At 38.9% G+C, this 15,324-nt stretch overlaps 1 protein-coding gene across 2 annotated transcripts in view; it reads right to left on the reverse strand.

Moving 5' to 3' along the window:
• Window positions 1–15,324, reverse strand: part of ascc3 (activating signal cointegrator 1 complex subunit 3) — a 235,171-nt gene that overhangs the window by 180,295 nt on the left and 39,552 nt on the right. For both annotated transcript variants that reach the window (XM_032558087.1, XM_032558088.1), the window contains exons 6-7: window positions 3,875–4,076; window positions 1,100–1,235 (exon numbers count right to left, since the gene is read on the reverse strand). In XM_032558087.1, the coding sequence (XP_032413978.1) occupies window positions 1,100–1,235; window positions 3,875–4,076 (338 nt within the window). The remainder of the gene's footprint in view (window positions 1–1,099; window positions 1,236–3,874; window positions 4,077–15,324) is intronic.

Here is a 15,324-nt window from a genome sequence, read left to right on the forward strand (position 1 = left end):
TGAACTAGGCTTCAGCGGGCACATCAACATGCAGAAGCCTTGTCTGACGGTTAAATAAAATCCTCCCAGTAAATTGGACATTATGCTGCTAACACTTAGCTTCCGTCAATGACTTAGCGCTGCGCAACACAAATAATAACCCGGCCATCTAAATAATAAAATAAAATTTATATGCTTCGAGGCAGATATTTTTAAAGAATTTTAATAATTGAGGTACTCGAATCATTCCAGGAATCGTTTCTGCCCTATACCCGAGGATTGTTGCTGACCATGTCTTTATAACCATAACATAAAGACATGGTCATAAAAATGAGTACAGTGTACTCATCTCCTGATGGCTACTTCAAGCAGGATAACACGCCATGTTATAAAGCGTGAATCATCTCAGACTGGTTTCTTGAACACAACAATAAGTTCACTGAACTTGAATGGCCTCCACAGTCACCAGTTCTCAATCCAATAGAGAACCTTTGGGGTGTGGTGGAACAGGAGATTCGCTTCATGGATGTGCAGCCGACAAATCTGCAGAAACTGCCTGATTATATCATGTCAACATGGACCAGACTCTGAGGAATATTTCCAGTACCTTGTTGGATCTATGCCATGGAGGATTAAGGCAGTTCTGAAGACAAAAGGAGGTCCAACCCCTTTTTGCAAGGTGTACCTAATAAAGTGGCCGGTGAGTGTAATTATTTAGTCTTACTGATCTAACATTTTTTAAACAAAAACAGAGTGGGCCCTTTGTGGAATGCCCTAGTGCTGTAGTAGTGCAAGTAACAATGCTTAAAAAAAAACCCACCACCAAACATGACGACCTCTTGGAGAATTGGAGACATTGTGAACATTTTTATTTTGGGTTTTTTTAAACTGCTATAGTCACCTAAAAAATCTCTAAATGTCTGATTAGCTTATTAGTGTTTGCCTTTTTTAGGATATATTCACTTCTCAAAAAGTTAATAGTTATATGAATTACTTGAGATAAAGAAACTAATATTAATAACGTCACAGAAACTATTTTCAAACAATTCTAACTAACCCTCAAAGGTTAATAGAAACAAAGCAATAGTTCCAATTTTTTTTGAAAACCAAAAAAACTCACCCTGGCTCCTCCAACAAATGCAGGTGCTTTTGTTGCTTCAGCATAGCTGTCATATACATTTGGATAACGGATTCTTTCATAAACTCTTTCCCTGGTTAGAAGAGGTTCATAACGTGCGTTCAGCAGGACATGCTCTCTGTAAGACAAAGATGGGTTAAAAAGTTATAATTTTACACTAAACATTGGAACAGGACAAAAAAAGAACTACTAAAAACCTAAGACTGATGATACTTGGCATAAGACATTTTTATTTGTCATTATGTTTCTAGCGCATAATGACATTGGAGTACTACCCTCAGTGATAAGTAAATAAAGTTTTATTCAGTTCCATAGGGTACAGAATAAGGGTGTGGGTGTGTCTGCAGGTGGCAGAGAGAATGGAAAGTGGACAGATAGATTTCACAGCTTTTGGGAAAAAGCTGTTCTTTAGCGGCGTGGTTGTGCACTTTATATATCTGTACCGTATCCCTGACAATAGCTCTACAAACAGTTTGTGTCCTGAGTGGGTAGGATCAGCGGCAATACAACGGACCTTCCTTTGCAGTCTGCCCGTATGTATTAGATCCAGCTTCGGTACCTGACTCCCCACAATCCACTGAGCAGTTTTCACCACCTGGGCCAAGTCCTTTTTGTCCTCGATTGTGCAGTTGCCATACTGAGGCAGTCATACTGAGGCAGAGAATGCTCTCAATCACAGCTCTGTAGAAGTTCTTGAGCAACTGAGCAGGCAGTCCAGCCTTTTCAATTTCCTGAGGAAGACGACTCTTTGTTGGGCCTTCCTCGTCAGAAAAGAGGTGTTCAGCGACCAGGTTAGGTCCGAGGTGATGTGGATGCCCAGGAAGTTGATGTTGTCTAAGCACTCCACTACCTCCTTTTGTATTCTAATAGGTGGGTGCACTGTCTTCCTGGACAGCTCATCCACCAGCACACTGTTCACTGTGACCTCCTTGGTCATAGTGGACCAAGGAGGTCCACTATGACCTCCTTGGTCTTGCTGTTGTTGAGCACCACTGGGACAGATTTTAGGTCTCCTCCCTGTACAGTTTCTCATTGTCGTTTGTTACGACACCCACTATGGTGGAATCAACTGCAAACTTTAGAGCCCTGTTAGAGCAGTAGATGGCTACACAGTAGTGAGTGAACAGTGTATAAAGAACTGGACCAAACACACAGCCCCGCAGTGTGCCTGTATTGAGGACCAGAGTGGATGATGTTTGGTTCCCTATTCTCACCACCTGAGGCCGGTCAGTGAGAAAGTCCCTGATCCAAAGGCACATTGTCAAAAGTCCCAGATAGCGGACCTTCACTATCAGCCTCTCCGGAATGATGGTGTAAAACACTGAACTGAAATCAGCGAATGGCATTCTAACGTAAGTGTCATGCTGCAGATGCGTCAGGGCTGTGTGTAGTGCAATGGAGACAGTATCCTAATAACTGGTACCAAAACACCACCCATTAGGTGTTTCAACTTTGAAAATTACATGCTAAGTTTTTGAAGAAGAGAAACTTTGTGTATGTATGTGATTAACTGGATCCACACTGAAATGCATTACAAGCTGCATGAACCAGGAGAGTTCATGTTTGGTTAGCTTAAAATGGCAGCCAATGTTGAAGAGAACTGAGTTCATGGTGCAGGTGGGTCCCAGTGGAACATCTTACTTGTGTATCATTGGAATACAAAAGAATATGGATATAATGGCTTCACCATGGAATCATCTCTGGTAGCAAACTCAATAAGCTTTTATTAATTCCGTGACCACCTTCTTGTAAGTGCTTGTTGAATTCGGATGGTACTGTTCGAACATACCAGTACTATCTGTGTGTGTGGCTTTCTTGTGATGGTCACATGTGTTGAGGACCAATGTGCATCTTCTCTTCTCTGCTGGCAAAATTGTGATATTTTGGTTCTTGCTTAGGGAATTATATTGCCTTCTTTTTCTATAGTCTGAGGGTAGAAAGAGAAGGCTTAGCTCTGGAAACAACTGAAGTATTTTCCTCCTAAAACGCCTTGCTTCCAGTGCCAGATTCACTATCAATTTGTTATTCTGTTCCATTTGTATGAAACGTATACAAAATGTGTCTGGAGTAGGATTTTGTTTTATAGTACTTGTGCAGAAATAGCATGCACCACAGAACCAGAGACTTTGCAGCAACAAATACCTATTCCACTTTAATCACTCCCCATTCTAATGGAAATATTTACACTGAATCTGAGTAAAAATGAGCTTTGGGGGTTTGAAAGTTTTCAATGTAGTTTATTGCAAAATACTGAAAGCTCATAAGTATTATACATAACTTCCTTAAAATATTTAATTCAACAGATACAAAAAATGCTAAAATGGCTTTATGTTTCTGAATATAACCCTTCCACCTAATCTATTATTCAAAAATAAATGCTCCCGTCAATGGATGATTAATATAAAGACACATGTGAGAGGCATCTGAGGCTTACCTCTCCACTAATCTTCCTTCACATTGCATTGAATTTAACCAGGCTAAGTAAAGAGACCACTGCTCCTTTTTGTCATCCACTGAAATTAAACTTTCAAGATAATCTTCCACAGGAAAGGACATGTGACAAGCTGCAGAGTCACTGTACTGTTGTTTTTTGACCGTTTATTTTCTTAGTTGGATTTTTGTAAAGCTGAAGTTGTGCCATGAAAAATACATAATCTTGTCTTATTTTTTCCTGACTCCTTGGAGCGAAAGCAGAGATAGACAGATTTAAGACAAAGACAACACAAAAGGGAGAGAGACAGTTTGGAAGTGATGTACCGCTGAGCTCTCATCTCTTTGGGGTCAAAGGTCATGACAGCCTCTGAGAAGTCACCATCATCACTTCCTTTGGCTCTCTTTTTCTCTTTCTTTTCTTCTCGCCGGTAGATTTTCATCATTTGTTTCTCCTTCTCTGACTGAATGATCACCTGGCAACCATAGGCAGGCTTGGTCATTTCACCACTGACCTTTCGGCTGACATCTGGGAAACAAAAAGACATTTGTGGAATGTATAGTAAGTTATAAAAAGTTTTACCTACACTTGACTTAATGTTGTACTGTATACCTTTAAATAAATGTTCAAAAGAGACTACAACATTAGCCAGAAAAACACAGCAAAGTCTGAAACACGTTTTTGAGTATTGTATTATACTGTATGTTTGGATATAACAAAATGGCAATCTATTTAATATGACCTTCATGCAATAGGAATAACCTCAGCATCATTAAGCATCAACAGCCAAAAAAAAAATTTCGACTGATCACACAGGAGCCAAACCAAGAAATAAGATTGACTTTTCTTCATTATCATTTCTCATTTCTAGCTCCAGTGAACATGGAGGTGGCAATGCATGGGTTAATGTTCTCCACTACAGTCTCCCCTGTTTTAGACACAACAGCTCAATAAAGGGCAGAATTGCTCTTGAAAACAGATGAGATCTGATGATTGCACCAGGGCCTGGGCTGATTGACTGAATGATTTCTTCTTTATCTCGTCTAGTGGCTCTACCAACTGCACAGCTCTCCACTCATTCTAACAGCTCTCCTCTTCCTGTCACTCCTAGCCTCCCTCCCATTACCTCTTCCACACCCAACCCCTTTAACTCTGTCACCCTCTATGCACCAATTCCTCTGTCTAAGCCATTCTCCATCCTAAGCGATCGCTCTCTCAGAGTACTAATGTGCCTTATTTTGTGTCTCTCACAAAGATTGCCTCCAAATGTGCAGGATTCTCATTTCCTCATGTGATCATGGTTGTATAATTGCAGTCAAGAGCACCACCAGGATAGTTTATGTTTGGTTACAAGCTGATTTGAGGGTGTTTTTTGCAAATTTGAAGTTGTAGTCTTTCAGATAATTATGAAGATAATTCAATCTACAATCAAATGTCAGATCTTCATGTATAATATAAAAATGCTCTACAAACTATGAAGGTTAGAAAGCTCTTAACCAGACTTTCCTTACACACTCCTATAGATAGAATTCTTAGCAACTTGACAACTTCTCACTAAGCATCTTGATTCTTAAAATATGACAACACCACCACGTTACATCATCAGTAAAAATGACAGCTCTGATGATCTGGCCAAAACTGGCTCCCAGCTTCCAAGTAAATACTCTGCAGCTCATGGCCTTCGTTTCCAGACACATGAATCTCTTGGTTGTGTCATGTACGTGGCTGAAAACTAAAGGGGACAGAGCCTTCCAGTCAGTGGCTCTAAGACTTCAGCTTTGTTTTGTTGACTATATGGAGTTTTTAAAAAAACAAACAACTAAAAACGGATTTACTTTCACAGGATTTTGTTATGATTTTATTGTGTTTATTATAATGTTTTGTAGTACAGCAACTTGCAATTTTATGTCTTCAAAACGGGTTTTATCAATAAACTTCACTTATTAAGTCACAAATGGTCAAATACCAACCATTAGGGTTAAATTTCCCTGAAAGGAAAGTATTGTCCCTAGGCTTAATAGAATCTAAGTGAAAACTTCCAAATCACTACAAATCAATATATAATCTTCTGTTAACTACTGCAAAGTAAATAAAACTGACACTCATTATCAACATTGCTTTCATAATGGCATCAATCCTACAAAACCTCTACTTCCATACAGGAAGGAAAACATCTGCTGTGTCCCCCTGAATGACTACAGCCCCACTGCAAACTCTCATAACAAAATGTTTTGAGCAGCTTGTCAAACGACATATCAGAACCCACCTCCCTGTACGTTTACAATGGTACAAGTTTGTCAATCACTCTAGTCAATCGAAGCCAAATGTTATATTTAGTAGACCAATGGAGAAAGATAGTTTTGACCTAAACTTTGCACTTGTCTCCATATTCTGAATGTCCTTACTGAGAGACCAATCCAATTCCATTAAGTTATATAGTGCCGATTCACAACAAATGTCTTCAAAGACAACTTTACAAAACAATTCAGTTAAATCAGGTATACACTCCAAATGATCCTAGTTATCAAACAGTACAGTATACTCCTTGACTTACAGCACTCACTCCTCCTGGACGAGAATGTAGCGACAACCGCTTATGATAAAAAATAATAAAAAATAAATAAATAAAAACACAGCCATGTCGTATATAAAAGAGTATACAGCTGTCATAATTAAGTTTTGTAGTAGAAGTGTCACCGTACACTTTGTCTTTAGAAATCTGGATTTGTGGTAAACTAGATGCAGCTTTGTGTGCAGCTTTTTTTAACTTTATCAATTTTCACAACATTTTTTACAGCATTCAAGTTTTATACAATGCTGTACACTTTAATATGTAAAACCCCTATATGAAACAGAAAATAGAAATCATACACCAAATAAAAATAAGCAAAATAAATACTTAAATAAAACACACACAAAAAAATTATAATGACAAACAAAAATGCAAAAATCTGTCCACTTGACAGCTAACTATAAAAATATAGCAGGGATTTGGTTACGATGAGATACTCATCCTGAATGAGTATTGTAAAAATGACTGCCATGTCTTGACAAATTTAGCAGTTGAACCTGCCAATGTACATCTCATCTTTTCTAAATGCAAAAACCTCATTAGCTCTGTAAGCCACTGTTCATGTGTAGGAGGGGCCTCCTGTTTTCACCTCAAAAGTAAAAGACGTCTCGCAATCAGTGTAGCAAAAGCTACTGTATTTAAATTATTCTTGGAATATAAAATATCCGGAGGTATGACTCCAAAAATTGCAGTTAGAGCAGAAGGGCCAAATTTAACATTGTATATTTCTGAGAATGTATTGAATATACAGTAGATGTCCAATAGGTAGTTTTGAACACGCCTAGAAAGTGTGAATAAGGGAACCCATTTCTGACTTGCAACGGTTACACAAGGGATCAGTTCCTGGATAAAACTTAGCTAGCTTTTCTTTAGAGATATGCAACTGGTGCAGGATCTTGAATTGAAGGAGCCCATGTCTATCTAGCACATATAGAAGAAGAGTTTACCCTGTGAAGAATAGATTGCCAGAGCTCATCTGTTAATGTAACTGTGAATCTCTTTAATTACACCCCTCTTATGAATGTTTATACTAGGGCTGAAACAATTCCTCGAATGATTTGAGTACCTCGATTATTACAATTCCTCGAGGAAAATTTACCTGACTCGAAGCTTCGTTAATTTAAGTTTTATTATTTAGCGCAACGTGTTCCGGGCGGAACATTATTTGCATTGCCTGGAGCTCTGACTTCCGCCTCTGAGTTGTTGACGAAAGCTAAGTGTTAGCGGCAAAATGTCCAATTTTCAAGTTCGGCCAGTGAGGATTTTATTGGTTGATGATAATGCCCGGGTTTTCATCGTTTTTGGGGGACCAATAAGCATCCTTAAAATGACTGGCGCGATTTCTGGGCTATGGCAGCCTTTTTTTCCTCTGAGAGCTGCTGGTTCAAAGCGAACAGCGGGAAGAGTGCTGCAGGAGTATTTTATACAGGTGAACGGATAGACTGAACTCGGCGGGCGGCTGAGCAGTTGATGCTTACAGTGTAAGTGTAGCTTCACAGACAAACAGCACAATAAATTTCATATCATCCCGGTCTCAACAAATGGGTGGCAGAAATCATCGTGGCGGTAGATAGCTGGTAGATGAGTTTCTGAGTGTGATGAACGAAGGTGCCGTAAATATCCCGTAGTGCTCCCGTCGTTCTTACGTTCGTCCCCTGGTCTACCAGTCCCTGAACTTACAGTCCCCTGGTCTATTTCCTCCCCTCCACCCCCATTTTACATTCGTTCGTTCGCCTGCCCCCTGTTACTGTTAGGGATTCTCAAAATTGAAAAATTGGACTGATATTGATATCCGATAGTAACACCGGTGTTATGCCAGATTTACTAATATTTTATAATATATTTTATCCGATTACTCAATTAATCGTAAGAATAATCGATAGAATACTCGATTACTAAAATATTTGTTTACAACAGCCCTAGTTTATACCTATAATTTTATCCAGAGCTGTTTCCTCAGGCAGTTTGGGAAATAAGGGATATCTATTCTTCACAAAATGCCATAGTTGCAAATAGCAAAAAAATGTGTACGCGGGACATTAAACTGTTCCATGAGTCGTGTAATCGATGCAAATGTCCCATCAATAAAAAGGTGTTCAATTTTACTTAATCCATTTCTTTTCTAAATTTTAAAAGCAGAATCAGACATAGAAGGTGAGAACATATGATTTGAGGAGATAGGAGTTTTAAATGACATAGAATGTAACCCAAATCTTTTCCTACACTGCACCCAGATTCTCAGGGAGTTATATAGCAGAGGGTTGCATTTATAGGTATATACTTCTAAAGAGAGAGGAGAGGTCAACAAAGCAAGTAGGCTAGTCTTGCCACAATTAGACGACTCAATCTGAAGTCAAGACGAGGTTTCTGTAGAAAAGTCACTGATCCACTTCCGGTTATGGCATCTCAGCGAAAAGGTGCATGTGCATATGGCTCGCTGCTAAATCCTCTAAATTAATCCGTAAGTCAAACCAATATTCGCAATTTTGCCTGTTTTGCTAACAGGAAAACATTTACTGGGGATCATGCCACCGACAAATGATAAACCTGTCCAACAACCGACTAAAACGGCTCCACAAGAGAATGCAGCTAATGTAGCTCATGCTAATGTGACGGCGCCGGTTGACTCGGTTGAGGCTCAAGAAGCGCCAAAAAACCGTGATATTCTCAGAGCAATCAGCTTGCTGAAGGATATAAACAATCTGCTGATATGCTGAAAGCAATTAAGGAAAGAATCACTGAAAGAATTGGGGAAACAGAAGTGCGAATTTCGCAAGCAGAGGATAATGTCACTTCCCTTCAAAGAAGAGTTAAATCATTGGAGAAAACGGTGGAGGTGCTTTGTGACAGAGTTGCGGAGCAAGAGGACAGGAGCAGGCGCTCCAACCTAAAACTGGTCGGGCCGCCTGAAAAATCCGAGAGATCTGATCTGTGTGGCCTTTTGGAGACGTGGCTCTGAGAGACACTAGCTGAGGACTTCACCTCGTCCCACTTTGCGGAGAGAGCTCACAGGATCGGGCCCCTTAACTCCAAACCTGCAGCTCCAAGGGTTGTTATAATGAAGTTTCTGAGCTATCGGGACCGGGAAACAACTCTGAAAGGAAAGGAAAATGAAGGAGGTACACTATGAGAACCACCACGTCACATTTTTTCCTGACTTCTCGGCCGAGACTCGTAAGCTGCAGAGGCACTTTGATGGAGTGAAAATCCGGCTTTGTGCCCTTAAAGTCCGGTATGGCATTCTGTATCCAGCCCATTTTATCATCACACACAATGACAAATGCCGGATCTTCAAGTCCGTGGAAGAGGCCGAGAAATATATTGATGGAATAAGCTCGCAGTCAGAGGACAACTCCAAGACATAGTTTATACTCATCGCTTCTTTTTCTTTTTGCGTGGCGTCACCACGGAACAGTGGATATAAAAGGAACAATTATTGGTGGACAATATTGTAAGTTGACAATTTTTTCTTTTGGGAAATTTGTTGTCATGAATCCTAAAAGTAACTCAGTTTTTTCACGTTTTGTTTCTGTATGTAGAAGCATAAACACTACTGTTAATATTTCTATATTATACCTTTGTAGCCTATTTGTTAGCAAATCTCGTCTTAACTATTGATATTTTGGTCAAAGCATTTTTTGTTTTTGCCAGCCAAGCTATACATGACCTTCGCTATGCGTGCAGACTTTTACGTTACCCACTTAGTAGATGCAACATTTCATATAACCCGAGTTCAATGTTCACAAGGGGTTAATACCACATTTCGTTTGGGGAAATATGTGGAGATTTGGGATGTAGGGCTCACTCTGGATACTGTATTTTTGATGACTTTACATGACTTGAATGTGAGAATAAGAAGGGGCCAATGTATTTTATTTGTTTACAACTCCAATTACACAATTTATGTCTGATTGTCCTGCAATTAATATATCTAGTTGGAATGTTAGAGGTCTGAACAAAATGGTTAAGCTTAAACAAGTGATATTCAGGATCAACCAGACGGAAACTACAACATGTTTCTTACAAGAGACACTTTTGATTGAAAAGGATGCAAGTAAAATTAGATCTAGGTGGCCTGGTCAGGTATTCTCCTCTAGTTTTACAACTCATGCCAGGGGAGTCACAATACTGATTCACAAATCAATTCCATTTGAACAAAAAGATAAATACATTGACCTGTCAGGGAGATTTATTATTCTTAATGGAACTACAATCTCCACATTGGTCAACTTTGTATGTCTGTATGTCAATGGGGATGATCCTGCCTTTTACCAAAATTTGTTTTTAACCATGTCAGCTTATAAGAGTCCATTTATAATTGGTGGAGATTTCAATTGTGTTTTAAATCCTGCAATAGACCATTCAAATAGTTTTGTCATGTCCCACCAACAAGCCAGAAAAACTATCAAGAAATGTATGAAGATCTTAATTTAATGGAGATTTGGAGACAACTTTATCCGAATAAGACAAAGTACTCGTGCTTTTCTCAAGCACCTTTAAAATTTATTCGTGAATAGACTTTTTTCTGGTCTCCTCCGGTGTATTATCTGCAGCTCAAAAATGTTGGTATGAAGCTATTCTACTCTCTGATCACGCCCCAGTCATTCTATCAATAAAATTACCAAATTATTGCCGATCTCCAATCCCATTTTGTTTTCAATCTAAATGGTTTAAGTCCGAAGAGTTTGAGGAATTTCTTGAAGAGAAAAGTTTGTATTAAAATGTCAATTTTAATACAAACCAAACAATTGCATCAATAAAATGGGTAGAATTTAAAGCCTATATGAGGGGGGAAATAATGAGTTATACTAGGCATAAATCAAGACTGGATTTGAATAAACTAAAAAACATTGAAAAACAAATCAAAGAATTGCAAGAACAGATGTATCATTGCAATGACACTGACAAATATAGGAGACTTCTTTTACTAAAATCAGAATATAACGAGCTCACTATCAACAAAATAGCAACTAATCTACTGTGGTTAAAACAATCACATTACGATCAGGGTGAGAAGGCAGGAAAACTCTTAGCTTGGAGACTTAAAAAGTTACAGACAAATCGGGCCATATATTTAATCAAATTAAATAATGGTGAGAATCTGGTGGATCCAAAAAATATAAATGATGCATTTGCAAAATATTCTAGACAAATAAACAGAAGCAGTTTCTGGACCAACTTCAATTTCCAACCCTGATCTACATGATGTGCTTCATAAAGAGGGTCTGGGCTCTCATCTATTGAGTAACAACTGCTTCCCAGAGGTGTTCATGCTTTAAATTTTACATAATCACTAAAGATTGGCCGTGGCATTTGCACCAGTTTGACACTACAAAACTTACCAGAAGTTGCCTGTGCTATAAACAACCATTCTCCACTGCTAAGAGAGAAGTGCTGATCTGAACGAGGCAACTGTTAATGTGAATTTAATATTTGGAAGCGTGGCCAACACGGAAAAGAAAGAAAGTAGGAAGAAAAAAAGGATAGAAAGAAGGGGAAGAAAGGAAGTACTGTAATTTTTTTGAATAAGGAAGTAAAGACAAACAGCTACTTCCAGTTGTAGAGGTAAGACTTCTGAGTAAACATGTCGGTTTTAAATTCACAAAGCCAGTAACCAACAAGTCAATATTTACAAGAGTTAACATCTCTTCAGAGCAACTAACTCTAAAACACTCTACTGAAAAACAAACCCCAACAACTAATGACTTGAAGTGATCAAAAATGCTTTAGAAACTTAACTACCATCAGATTGAGATAATCACTGATCTGTCTGATCATTTGAAAATGAAATGATTATCATCTTGATGTGATGTTCCTAAAATGTCCATTCTGACAGAATGTGTCTCCACCCCCAGTGAAATGTGGAAAGGAGCCACTTAGAGAATCTGTTCTCTTGTAAACATGTGAATGCCAAACTGTGAACTGCAATTTAAAAGCTAATCAGCAAGAGACAGGCATTCCTTCTAAATCCCACTCTTACTCATGGCATGCAAATAGTAGAAAATTTAATCAGCCTTTTTTAACCCCTCGTGACTTCACCCTCAGTCGTCAAGGCAACACTAATCTCAAAAGCTGTCTGCCAAGTGAAATTTCTGAGGCTGATCTGGGTTCTTCAAAATTTCAACAACACCAGCTGAGTTTTAAAGTACCATATAAGCATAAATACAAATGCAAGTGGTTCTCTTTGGTTTAAAACCTATCAAAATAGCTAGTTATTCTGCTGGTTAAACTGTCGACTAACAATCACAGAAACCATTTTACACAGATTTAATTTAATGCAGCAGAAAAACATTTACAAGGTAAAGAGACGGTAAGGTGGAATGTGTTGCACTGTGGAGTCCTCTGGCTTCAAAAAGCGCAATACATGTACAGGCCGTTCAAGTACGATTTTACAAAACAGCAGAGACCAGCCAGAAGTAACTGTCTTAAATGAGTCCTTGCTATCGAGATACAAATATTGAGGAGGCGGGGGTGTTTAATCACTTTGCTTCAACACTAATAAAAGCTGAGGAAAGCATGAGAATAAATGCATGGTCACAATCTAATTTTCCATTTGTTTTGCTTAAATGTCACCTAATATCTACAACATACTGATGGTCGTCTCTACTGATCATCATTGCTTCACAATGTGCAATATTGCATCTTGAACACAATATTTGGTAGGATCTTGTATTTCAAATTTTGCATGCATTTTTTTGGCCTTGCTGAACATTCACCTCCTCCATGGAAACACTTGATGTAAATTTTCAAAGGTTGAGATAAGGGATGCAAGTTATCGATTAATGAAAATGAATTAATCTAATGTCGGTCAATCTCATTGATCAACTAACGATTAATTGATATGTGGCCATCTTCTTAAAAACTCTCCTGCATCAAGGCAGTCGGCCATCTTTGCATAACACGAAGAGCTACTTTTTCATAATGCTGAATTTATAAAAAGCACATTATATATACACTATATTTCCAAAAGTATTGGCTCACCAACCTTGACCCACATATGAGCTTAAGTGACATCCTGTTCCTAATCCATGGGGGTCAATATGACATTGGTCCACCAGCTAGAACAGCTTCAACTCTTCTGGAAATGCTGTCCATAAGGTTTAAAAGAGTGCTTATGGGGATTTTTGACCAGAAGCACATTTGGGAAGTCACATAATAATGCTGGACAAGAAGGCCTGGCTCTCAGTCTCTGCTCTAATTCATCCCAAAGGTGTTCTATCAGGTTGAGGTCAGGACTCTGTGCAGGCCAGTCAAGTTCATTGGCCCCATACTCTGCCATCCATGTCTTTATGTACCTTGCTGTGTGCTCTGATATACAGTCATGTTGGAAGAGGAAGGAGCGAGCTCCAAACTGTTCTCACAAAGTTGGGAGCATGGAGTTGTCCAAAATGTCTTGGTATGAAGAAGCATTCAGAGTTTCTTTCACTGGAAATACAGGGCCAACCCACATCATAATCAACCCCAAATCCCTTGCCCCTTGGCACAATGCAGTCAGACAAGTACGCTTTTAGTACTTTAGTAGTATGCTTTTAAATTCTTTCTTTTCGCATATAAATCATTCATTTATGGTCTATATAAAGTAGGGACAGGAGGCGGAGTACAGAACAATTTTGTGACGTGGTGCGGAGAAAACCAACTCCTTCTTAATGTAAACAAGACCAAGGAAATGGTTGTCAGTTTCTGCAGTAAGAAAACACATTTGCTCCCAATTTCCATCTCAGGGGCAACTGTGGAGCAGGTTCAATCTTATAAGTACATTCTTGTAAGATTAGACTGTAAGCTAAAGTGGACTATGAACACTGAGGTGCTCTATAAAAAGGCCATGAGCAGACGTTTTTTTACAGAAGCTAAGGTCTTTTAACATCTGCAGTAGGATGCTCTTCATGTTCTATCAGTCATCAGTGTGTAACCTGGGTGTAAATGCCAACTTGCCTCTCCTCAATTTATCTGGTTCTTCCACTGTCTATGTTCCCACAGTAAATCTTGCAATAGTGCTAACATTATTATAAATTCTTGCGAGACTTGGACAGCCAATCGCTGTTGAGTATCAGGGATCACATGTGCTACAGCAACCTATCTGCTAGGCATATTAGCTGGAGCAGAAGAATGTGAAACATTAGGACGCATTGAGAGAAGCAGAGCCGCAGGTCAGTTAAGCGTTGTGAGTAATTTTTTCACCTTAATTCTGTACGATATTCACACAAATGTGCTGAACTACAGGAGCCAACTACCATGAGCTGAGATGAGTTGAAAAAACCCGGTTGTGTGAGATATAAACTCACCAGTTTTCTGGTGAGTTTTCACTCACCAGAAAACTGGTGAGTGTTTCTGCGTGTAACTTAGCGGTTAGCTCATTGATGTCGCTGAGTGTTTGTTGTGTAGCAGTGCTGCTAAATTACTGACTGCTATGTAAATCTAGAGTCCTTTGAATAACCAACTGATGATCAATAAGGTGCCTTAAATATTTATTGAGAACTTGTTTAAATTAGTTTTTGTTTTATACTACATGTTAACTAATTTATTTGGTGCATAAAATAAATTATTCAGGCCAGGTCTGATGGTGAGCTGAAGGTCCAGGCCTAGGGCCTTAAAAAGGATTGCACTTGTAGTGCGTGAAGACATTTGCTTCTCCTGCCAGGCTGGTAGGAGGTTCCTTGCAGCCAGCAAACAAGTTTGTTACCACTCTGATCTCTGACTTTTTCCAGTTCATGACCTGCACTTCAGCATTGAATTGCTTGGGACCTCTCACCAACCCCAGCTTGGGGTTAAGGAACTGAAGCATGTATGGGTTTATTAATTATTGAACTGTGGGATTGACTAATTCTGTTTTTCTTTCTGTTTTGCAAATTGTATATGGCCATTTAGATGTTTTTTTCACTGATGTTGTAAATATGTAAAAATTTTTCCCACTGTGAATACAGTGGCACTCGCAATTGCAAATCTCCAGTCTCTGCTCCTTCATAAGTCACAGCTATCTTCTGAGAAACTAGCCCATTTACCTTATTGGTCACCAACCATTTACATTGATTTAAAATATATTATAGTATCTTGTTATCTTTACAGATATGCTACAAGTGGCTAGTTCCATTATCAATGAAGTGGTGTGCTGCAATGAAGATGAAAGACTCAAACTGACTTAAACTGATAAAGGCTGAGTCAGTTGTGGGATCAAGCTGGCTTCACTGGAAGAGGTGATGAGAGACA

This window comes from Xiphophorus hellerii, chromosome 3 (assembly GCF_003331165.1).
Source record: "Xiphophorus hellerii strain 12219 chromosome 3, Xiphophorus_hellerii-4.1, whole genome shotgun sequence".
Classification (NCBI taxonomy): Eukaryota; Metazoa; Chordata; class Actinopteri; order Cyprinodontiformes; family Poeciliidae; genus Xiphophorus; species Xiphophorus hellerii.